General features: G+C 32.8%; 1 protein-coding gene across 2 annotated transcripts; it reads right to left on the minus strand.

Annotated features, from left to right (window-relative positions):
- Positions 1–8,519: 8,519 nt before the first annotated feature.
- Positions 8,520–10,788, minus strand: LOC147281984 (uncharacterized). 2 transcript variants are annotated; one of them, XM_086246373.1, is made up of 4 exons: positions 10,264–10,788; positions 9,330–9,440; positions 9,120–9,209; positions 8,520–8,876 (listed from the first exon to the last, which is right to left on the minus strand). In XM_086246373.1, exons 1-4 carry the CDS (start codon positions 10,507–10,509, stop codon positions 8,802–8,804), a joined length of 522 nt encoding a protein of 173 aa, XP_086102499.1. In that variant the 5' UTR covers positions 10,510–10,788; the 3' UTR covers positions 8,520–8,801. The 2 variants fall into 2 exon arrangements, with proteins under 2 accessions (XP_086102499.1, XP_086102500.1); XM_086246374.1 differs by having other exon boundaries at positions 9,129–9,209; positions 10,264–10,776.
- Between the last annotated feature and the right edge of the window lie 464 nt (positions 10,789–11,252).

The raw sequence follows: 11,252 nt of genomic DNA on the forward strand, positions 1-11,252 counted from the left end.
TTCCAAAATGGGCTTTTATCTAAAAACCTCATATTTTCTTTGTAGTTTCTTAACTAGTACTCATTTCTTTTTTGGTTAAATTGGAAAGAATCAAGCCATATACCTATTTTAATCCTAATTCATTATCTCACTAAAGGTTTTTAACTACTCGTTCTATATCGTACATACGACACTTAAGATTGGATTAGATATGTTAAATGACTAGATTTCAATGTGTACGAAGAAGAAATTTCTAACTTGAAGGAGGAAGGTGGACTAATCATATGATGTTGATATCTAAAACTTATCTCCATTAATTTCATCATTTTTATGGGGATTGAGGTGATAAGTTTTATATATCAACCAATTATGATTAGTTTATCTTCTTTCTTCAGTTTACAAGTTTTCCATGAATACACATTGAATCTAATCATTTAACATATCATCAAATCTGGCCAAAACATCAAACAATACCATATAGTAGTTTAAATTTACCTAAGGTTGTCTTGTCCCGCCTTTGCATCTTCTTTATCTTTTATTTTATATATATATATATATATTTAAATAGAAGAATCTTAGGCTACATGAACTTGTAATATCATTAATTTCCTTAATTATTTGATTTGATGGTTTATTGATAATTTAATATCATCCCACTAATTCTTGTATAAGTGGGAGAAGATTAGACTGATGTAGCGAAAAAGGCATAGAAGATGATTGAGTTCTGGCGAATCTAATCCGAACTTGCATGCTAGAAAATGATTGCAACTTATATGCCCTTTTGCCGAAAGCTCACTCATTATATATATATAGTACTCCTGTACTCTACCTGTTTGTCTGATCAACAATAATATAAAGATAACCTGCTTGAGTGTTTAGCTAATGCTTTCCAGTTGGATCATCATCACCATCCATAATAAAATTAAGCGTTGTAGAGGGTAAATAAAACAATTGTTGTCTTTAAATTTTTTGAAGTTGTGTTAGATTAATAAAATTTATCATGGTATTGATCAAAATGAATGCTCTAAATTTAAATTCTTATACCAACTAATTATGTTTAATGATATTTATCTCCGCAATATTGGAGATGTCTTATCACCATTTCAAACTATTTTTCACGAATTTGTATAGAGATGAAGACATTGTTAACTTGTTATATATTGTTGATATAATCTCTAACAGGGGTGGAGCCAGATTTTAAAATTTGGGGGGGGGGGGGGGGGCCAAAATCAAAACACAAAACATTTTTTATGGAGAGTGGGGGGGGGGGGGGGGGGGGGGAAGGCCACTTCTGACCTATGAATAGCACCGCCCCCTGATCTCTAATAACTTAAGTTTAAAGGAACATATAGTAGTTGTCTAACATATATGATATCGGACTTTTGTTTGAAGGAAGTTCTGGTAAGAATCTTCTATCTCTAATTTATTGTCCGTCAAAGAAAATGTTAGTTTGATTTACATTTACTTTAATTTTTAAGATATAATAATTGTCTAATAAAGAGGTGACGAGAAAGTGTTTCAAGAACAATTAAGATCATTGATTTATTTATTTTTTTAATTTGAGATTCAATCTTCTATAATGTTTGAAAGTTTTCTCTTAGTATTATAAATATGCTTTCTAAGGTTGTTTCTTTAGTTAGAAGATATATATATATAGGTCCAATTACATAGTAGTAATTGATCAGCTGTATATAGTTGGGTCATCACATGTTTTAGCAGTGTCAAACAAGCATCTGCATGCATTAATTTTCGAACGTGTTCAATTTAAATATTTTGGTAACAGTTAGCTAGCTACAAGTTAAGGATGCATGGGTTTCCTTCCCAATAAAAAACCCTACTACCCTATAGCTGGTGTCCTGGATTTGTCCTCTCCCTGCCTCTCAAATCTCAATACCCACATATAAAAGTAGTTCCATTATTGATTGAACTTTGAAGGTAGGTAAAAGTTAATATATATATATATGGAATTCCAATTAACTTATACCACACTGTCGAATTTGAAGGGGACATGTGGGAATTTTCTAATACCTTAAATTTCTGTGGTCTTCTTATTCATTGTTTTAATTGATAAAGTAGCTCTACTCGAATTCGAATAACTTTGCACTCGGTTATCTTTAAGCCCACAAATTGAAAAATGTAGGATTAATATTTTCTGATAGTCGACGGTTACGTTTGAGCAACATATATAAACGGGTATATAAATTTGATCACGTTGCGAATCCTATATAAGCGTTTCAACTTAGTATATAAGGAATAAGGTTAAAGGTCTCTTCCATCTATATTTATTATCAATTAATTTTGAATTAAAAGATCAAATTAGTAATTATAGTATGTTATTAGAACAAAAAATTCACGACACGTACTTCATATTATCTAATATAATTAAATTTTCATTCGTATAAATTATGAAGAAACGTGTTTAGACTATATAATAACATCTAAAACTACTGCAATTAGGGATTGTGTACTGTTCTTATTCAAGTACACTGGAAATAGGTAACATATGAAGTGAGTTTTTTTTTTTTTTTTTTTTAATTCATAACGTAGTCTTGGTTATTGTAGTAGTGAATTATACATTGGAAATTCAAATCTATATCACAATGTATAAAATTTTGGGTTTCTTTACTCACTAATCATCGATTCTAAATTGGATATTCTAACATATATTAAATATATTAAAAGCTTAAAATAATAGGGTTAATTTTTTTTCCTTCATTGTCTTAAATAGGGTTAGTTTATTTTATTTTGCATTTTTTTATTTTTTCTGCTGGTTGGTGAAGTGGTGGCTTAGTGGCAATCCTCCGTATGTCAACAGAATCCATGTTTTAATTTCTTTAATAGAGGAGACGTTTTGGAGAGTTAGTGGTCTTTTATAGGTGTTATTATTAATCACAAATGGTGGTACTCAGATTAGATTAGGAAATTGTTAGGGTGTCTCAATAAATATATATTAATTATGTTTTAATGACATAAATTTTACTTCAATCAATAATTCACAATCACCTCAATGCATAAATGATTATAAATCATTCAACCAAGTATAATTGTAACAATATCATTTCTCATATTAACCTATAAAATAAATTTTTACCCATATTGGTGGAATATTTGTCTAGTCACTTGGACAATCCTTTTCATTTGTTTGATTGTTCGGAACTTGGATGGTATGGTCTTTCTTGGTTTAATTGCAACGTGGGGTAGTCATGGCCCTTAAAATAGAGGTGCATTGACCTTGACAATTTTGTCACAACATTGAGTCATCGATCATGGACATTAAACATATTTCTAAAATCTACATGGGGCCTCAAAAATTCCCTAACCTTTTTCTCAAAGGACAAAATTAAGAGAGAGAGAAAGAGGACATGGTCTCATGCATAAATGCACCGTCAGTTTGGAGCTTCCACATAATAGAGCCAGACACCGCAGGGGCGTCCATTTCGCACGTGCGGTTGCGGTGGACGAACTCCGTCCACGTGTCAGAGACGGTCGGATATTTGTCCGTCCCTAATTGTGGACTGATTCTCCTCAGCTCAGCTCAGGTCAAACTTCAAACCTCATCCCCTCTCTCTCTCTACATAGGATTCCCATCATTGCAGCATTATATTATTAAATCTCATTTTTCTATGCCCATTCATTGCTTTTTTTTTTTTTTGGCCAAGGCCTATTCATTGCTTAATTACCCAATTTGGATCGAATTACTTCAATCTCATGCAATTTTTAATCAAATATCCATAACATGACTAACAATTTTATTCTTGACTTCTCTTCGAAACCGATGCAATTAAACATGAAGAATGCTAAAGAATTTAATGACGATTACATTTTTAACTCACTAGTGAATAATGGAATATGAGAACTATATCGAAATTTATTAAACATTCTGATAGTGCTTTTTACATTCACAATATTATTCTACTAAACATTTAACTATTTTACTTGATTATATCCTAACTGCTTTAATTTTCGATTACTTGTTCTCTTGAATTTGACTTCAAATGCAATTATGCAACCGCTTAGAAGTTATCTCTATCTAATATGTTGGATTATATTGATTTGATTTAAATCTCAAATTTGGGTTGGCATGTGGACTTATCCGAGCTACTAGGCCTGCTTAAGCCTCTTGGTCCAATGTGGCCATGTATGATGTATCCAATTGAAACGTGTAAGATTACTTTTGAGGCAATGAAGAGTTATAGGGTAAAAACCTATACGCCCCTACTCATTTCAAGCTCACATTTTTCTTCCTTCACCAATTAGGCCCCCCCTCCCCACCCCCACAAAAAAATAAAAATACAAAGTATACATAGAATCGAACTCGTATGCATGCTAAGCCAACCTCAATTATCTATGATAGTAGGTCCTTCTCATAGGAGACAAGACATCAAATGCTCCTAGCAAGAAAACGACATATCTCTCTCTCTCTCTCTCTCTCTCTGGGTTCTCCTCATCTAGTCATGAGGTGCTCCATGAATATGGATATATAGTGTACGTTAAAACTTAAAAGCATATTGCAGAGACCTAAGATATGCAAATGGGCACATAGATTCGATGTCCTTACGAAGAAGATTCGAATTGTATGTGACCATGATATATGCTTAAATTGTAACACTAATATTTGGTTCAATAATTAGTGTTTGATTGATTGTCCATTCCATGGACTTATGTGACAATAATATATAAGCAATGTCGCTGCATGTCCTTTAATTGCATGGATCAAGTTAAACGTACTGTAATATATGTTCCACACCATACTGCATATACTGACAGAGCATGCATATATGCAGGCTGAGCACCATGCATGCATGTTGTTGTACTACTTGTGGCAATGTGGCACTCCATCTGCTTCTTAATTTCCGACCAAAATAATTAATTTTACATTCAACTTTTGGATGTATTCCATATATATTGTTGGTTTTGGACCTTTTGGTGCGTTAATATTATATATGTGGTTTTTTTATTATATATATATGTATAATATATGGTACAAAGAAGTATCTTAGAGGCTGGCTTCCTACAAATTAATTGATTATAGATGAACAAAGTCTTTCTAAAAAATATATATATATATCTCATACTAGACAAGAGGATAATAAATATTGATACTGGTTTAGATATAATATGGATGTCCATTGGTCGGATTCAGTGTATGCGTATCATCTAATTACAAGTTCACACTTCTATTGCCATTGTCCCTAATTATTTCGTAATCGAGTAAAACATGATCATTGGGCACTCTTTTTTCTAATATGAATTTGACCATTTGGTTCAAAACTCACACACATACACTCTTGGGCAACAAATATAATTAGTCCAACGTCTCTCTCTTTCTCTATCTCTCTAGAGAGAGAGAGTAATGGGCCAATGGCTATACAGCCAAGCCCAATGCAGAGACTTCAGTCCACATGGTTGTATAAGGGGCCTAATGATAACGGCCCAAAGAAGGACCAAATGGACAACAACAGAACAACTTTGTATGTTGTGCAGATGTCAAAATGGATCGCCTTTATAACTGCTAAGCCGGCCGTAATATGCCTGAAGTCCACCTCAAACTCATACCCCATGGCCTAAGAGAAGCTCGGGTTGATAATGATCTGGGCCGGCTTGAGTGCCATCATTCATTTCAGTATTTTCAGAGATTGAAAGAGCCCAGTACTGATTAATTTCATATAAAAAAAAAAAAACTCAATTAGCTCTCTATTTCTTTCCGGGTTTTGAAACCCAAAAGCAAAAATGCCCTGATTGGTTGTCCCACCCGCATCTATGCGATGATAGGCCAGCCCACTTACTAGACATTGACATTGTCACCGTTGATGCAACAACAACCACCGAAAAATCGAATAAAAATGATATTTAAAAATATACTTCTTATCTGTTTTCTTAAATAAACATGTTAAAAATTAATCAAGCATGCATACATAAAACACAAAAAATTAAGTGTATGAAGTCACATCCACTATGAATCAACAATACCAATGGCTACTGATTGTTACTATTTGACGGTAATAATAATTCTGAATGACAAAAAAAAATATATGTTGAGCGCTCAATGCTGTAGTTTTTACATCTCCACATTTATAACGTAAGCTTCTTTAGTATTTATAAAGATAAGCGTGTACTTTTTTAACATTACAAACATTAAATGAGTTAATATTAGAATGACACTTGTACAATAGACTTATAGATCATCTACTATTTTTTATTATAAAGTATGTAAAATTATTGATATTCAAACTTAGGAACTAGGTTTTTAGTCACCCCTTTTATACCATTTGAGCTCTTTAAGTAATTTCCCTTATTTAGGACTGTTTTAGGACTCTTTGTTTGGGTTAATTGGGGCCTAGCTACTAGCTAGCTATATAGTACTCATAAGTCATAACGTAGAACTGTTTGGGTTCAACAAAGTAATTAGTTGGCAAAACAGTTGACCTAGGAAAACTGTTTAGGTTTTGTTTATAAGTTTGGTGAGCTATCTATTCTATTTAACTTCTTGTATAGCGATGGCAACTTAGCGTGCCGAATTAATCTGCTTCGACATAAACTACTAAACCCAGCTTGCTTATACAACAAGGCAGAATGTTATGGACCACACATTCTGTACGTGTAGGACGATCTGAACCATTCATTGAATGAATTCATCACAAAACTTATGAATGGCCATTGCGTATAACTCAAATTGTCCATGGAGTTTGTAGATCACTATCATCTTGTAAAAATTTATTATTTTCGAAAAATAATTATATGCAACAGGCATATATAAAATTTCTTGTCACTAACATAGTCATTATCATTAAAGATTCTTGATATTGACCACAATCAAATCTTGCATGTCAATTGAAGAAAGAGAGACTCGTTTTACTTTGTTTTGTTTTTCCCGGTCATAATAGTTAATTTTTATTGTGCAACCAGTTTTAGCCTCTAGGTAATCTCAAAAAATCTTGCAAAAAACTATTCTGCATTGTTAATTGGAATTTAGAAAAATTTATATATACTTGTGTGCCAATTAGATTTGACATTATCTGGTAAAGATATATTTTTATTTGTCAATGGTGTATGAAAATAGGTTTGGGTTTATTAAAATAATAAAATAACTATATCCGACAAGCCAACAATTGATGAAAAGCACACTGATATGTAATGCCTAGGATGCTGAAAGTTGCTACCTACTCTCATAAAGCATGCACAAATTGTATATGCTTTTGTAAACATAAATTACCGATGTGAAAAACTATATTTCAAATCAAAGATGCAGAATTGCAGATATAAAAAAGCATGTATGATTTGTTTAATAAACATAACTCTTTGGCTATTATTCAACTAATTACAGACAGAAACTTCAAGGAACTAAGAATTCAAAGCATAGAAATGATCTTACTAACAATTAATAGCTACTAAAAATAGTAGTACTAGAGCCACTAACTATTATTCAACTAATGTGACAATATATACCTTATTTGTTCATATATGTGACCAATTTTATTCTTATTTATTTATAACAAATAGGAAATTATCATATCATCTACCACATTAATTTGTAACTAAAAATTGAAAAATCAGTTAGTATTATTGTTTTGACAAAACCATCTAATTATGAGGTTAATTTAATAAAGGGAAACTTCTAATCCAATCCTCCAATTTTACTTTTTATAGACTAAAGGCTTATGACTTTTAAATTTCCAATTAGTTTTATAAATGTACGGGCGCATATTTTTTTTCACGATTTCCTAGTGCCGAGCGCTCAGCAACCATTGTCAAGTGCTTGAAAAATTTATTTATTTTCTCCCTCAAGCGCTCGACGCTGATTTATTAACTTTATATTAAATTTTAACTCTGAAATTTTGACCTCTACAAGCCTCATTCTACACTCTATGAGAATATGTGATAAATCCATACTCTATACCCTCAAAAAAGAGCAAAGAAAGTAATGACGAGTGCTTGTTGCAGCGCTCAGCTGATATAAAAAAAACATTATTGAGCGCTCGATGCTGGATATTTAAATAAAAAAATGTGGCAGTGATCAAATGGCTTTATTTAGACTAAAAATACCCACAAAGTTTCAGTGGAAAGTCATTCCATAAGATGATAAGGACTACAGTCTAATTTTTTGTTTAATAAAATGATCGATTCAAAATTTCAAAGAAGGCTTTGAGGGCGTAACATGGCAGCTATTGGTAGTCCAATAGTCATGTAAAATACAACACACATAATAAACAACCTAAATAAGATTAGGGAGATCTCTTTCGAAAAAATACGTTGTGTGACAATAACACCACATAACGAATCCAATGTCTCATTGCGCCAAATTACCCTATCAAGGTGGGGAAGTGCACAAGCACCAAATACCAAGGAATATAATTTTTCCTTTCTTATTTGCAAGAAATGAATCGAAATGGCCAAACAAAGGGAAGCCCAAACAAAATGCATAAGTTGCTCTCAAGATCACCTAATCACTTACATTCTGATTACATAAATATCATGGCCTTTGAAAGCCATCCAAAGTTAAAACAACAAACATTTCCACCAAAACAAAGAATAAATAAAAATAAATTAAGAAAACCCACATTACACTAAAAGAGACCTTACAATGTTGGATACATGGAAAAATGAAAAGAAAATGTAAAATCCAGATGCATTTAGTTACAAACCTTTTAAAATTCAAAAGGGTATTTCCTTCCTGCCTAAATCAGCTACTGTTTTATCAAATGCTAATGAAACAAACAAACTTAGAATACACCAAACCCAATAATCACCCATATATGACATAAAAAAAAGTCATCTTAAATACACCACACAAACCTAACCGGAGTCATCAATAGGCTATTATTTCAGTGTATGGAATCTACGTGCTTGCTCAGCTCCTCCAGCTTCTTCATCCTCAACTTCTCACTTTCACTCACCAGCTGCACAAATGATCAACCAATGGAATAAATACATGGAAACAAGCAATTGTGGACTGAAATTGAAACACAAGACTTTGTATGGTTTTACCAAACTTGAAATATACAAATTTAGTATCGCATTAAGAATTTAGGCAGATTGAACCCCTAACTCAACCCCAAATTTTATCGGTTTGGTAATTCAACTTGAACCTGCCCAAGTTGCACCTCTAGTTACGCCAAGTAAAAATAGTTTAAGAAACTAACCACACTAACCTCCATCAGTTTTGTAATGAGCTGCACTTTTTCCCTGTTCTTTTCATTAAAAGCCTCAAGTGCTTCTCTGTATTCCTTTTCCTGTGACAAGTTGCAAACCCAAAAGTCAATATAAACATGCCTGCAATGAACATTGATGCATATGCATAGTAGCAAATATTGACATCCAATTGTGGTAAAGTTTAAGTTTGTCTAATTAACCTTCTTCTGGCAGGTATGTCCTAGTGGCTTCAACTCTTTGTTAACTGTATCGATCTTCTTACGAACCACTGCAACTTCCTTCCTCATTGGATCTGCAAGCCCTTCAAGCTCCTGGTGGTTCCATAATTCAGAACAAAAATAATTAAAAAGGGAAAAAGATAAGATTACTGACAACGATTTAAGCTTAGATTAGATTGCATGAAATACCCTACAACAACATCTCCATCAAACATCTACAACTAGTTAATAGTACTGACTAACTGGCTTTTTACTAGTTTAAACTGCAGAAGATGAAGCATATGGCCAACAGATATTTTAAGCATGGAACCTTGGAGACTAATATTGCTCTCATAGTCTCATAGAAATTAAAATGAAATTAATAAGACCCCATTTGAGGTTATTGGAAAGAACAGTATTTGTTTTTTCCATCACAAGTTTGATGGGTGATACATCAAAAGATTAAACTTTGTTGTTCAAATTTCTCTGCTAAATTTCCTATTTTGTTCTGTTCAGATCCTGAATTTGATGTGGCAACTACATGAGACAAAATCATTTTTTTTAACCAAAAGCTTAACAAAATCAGTAAAGAAGTTAAAATTGCTTGTACTAAAGTCTTCCTGGGCATAGTAAATTCACATCTTTGTTAATCTATACCCGAAATTTTGAAAACATACAAAATTACAAAATAAAAAATAATAATTAAAAAAAAGACCCCAAATTTATTTTCTTTTTGTGTTGGGGGGATCTCTGTCTCCCGTCAAAGATTGTTAACCAAAAATTTCATGGAAATCACAGGAAAATTTTCACAAAGTTAAAATCCCTTGTACCCAGAATTTTTTTTGCATATATAACATCATAATCTTCACACCCCAAGTTTAGTTAAAACCTTAAAATCTTTGTTTAGACTTTAAATTAAGCCTAAAATAAATATTACCTCACGAATAGTGGCCAAACGCTTGGTCTCTTCTTCAACGCGACCCAACTGTGCCTGAACCTTCTCTCTGACCTCCATCTTCTTCTTCTCGATCTCTTCTTCTTTGGCTCTGAAAGTGGAGAGAGCTGACCTCGACATCTCCTCGTCCTCCTTGGAGAGGTTGCTGTTGAAGCTGAGGCTCCCAGCTGAGTTCTGCACCACCAACTGTTGCTGTGGTGGCTGAGTCTGCTCCACTGTCTGCATCATGTCTATCTTTCTCTCCAAACCCAAATCTTCTTCTTCTTCTTCACAAACACACAGAAAAACAGTAACAACCCCTTTTCTTCTTCCTTGAATTCCTCTCTTTATTACCCTCTTTCTCTGCTTCTTTTGCTTTTGCTTTTCTGCTTTGGTATGATGAGGGGTGCTCTGTTTCTCTCTCTCTCTCTCTCTCTGCTCTGTTGGTTCTGAGTTTGCAGTCGCTTATGAATGAGTCTGTGGCTGGCGTTAAAGATTTTAAAGCGTCAAGCCAGCAGCTTATTAGCTTATTATTCTTTCTTTTATGAACCAACAAAACAATAAAGATTTAAAAGAAAAAAAAAAAAAAGGAAAATAGAAAAGAATTGGGAAAAGCTTTTGGTTGAAAACTTGAAATGACCCAACTGCCAACCACTGATAAAGATTTGTAGTGCAATTCCAACTTTAAATCAAGAAATGAAGAAGTGTCCCAAATTTTTAAAAACTTGTCTCTACGACTTTAGAAAACCACACTTGCTATAAATCCACTTGGAGTTTCAAAATTTTTGTTTTTTATTGAGCCCAATTTGAACATTAGGAATTGTAAATGAAATACATACGTAAGATGCACATGATAACTCCTGAATATGTTGGTTAAGTTATGAATAATATTAAAAATATATAAAAGGTCAAAAAAATATAAGTCCTAAATGAATAGTATCAGAGCCAACAACACAAATAATATGTTGATTAAAAATTTAAAACGCACAATA

This window comes from Dryas octopetala, chromosome 6, assembly GCF_963921425.1.
Source record: "Dryas octopetala chromosome 6, drDryOcto1.1, whole genome shotgun sequence".
Classification (NCBI taxonomy): Eukaryota; Viridiplantae; Streptophyta; class Magnoliopsida; order Rosales; family Rosaceae; genus Dryas; species Dryas octopetala.

Coding starts and splice junctions, on each gene's coding strand:
- LOC147281984 (XM_086246373.1), bottom strand. CDS start 10,509: ATGATGCAGACAGTGGAGCAGACTCAGCCACCACAGCAACAGTTGGTG. Junction 9,441..10,263: donor GTTTGGCCACTATTCGTGAG/GTAATATTTATT, acceptor TGGAACCACCAG/GAGCTTGAAGGGCTTGCAGA. Junction 9,210..9,329: donor GACATACCTGCCAGAAGAAG/GTTAATTAGACA, acceptor AACTTGTCACAG/GAAAAGGAATACAGAGAAGC.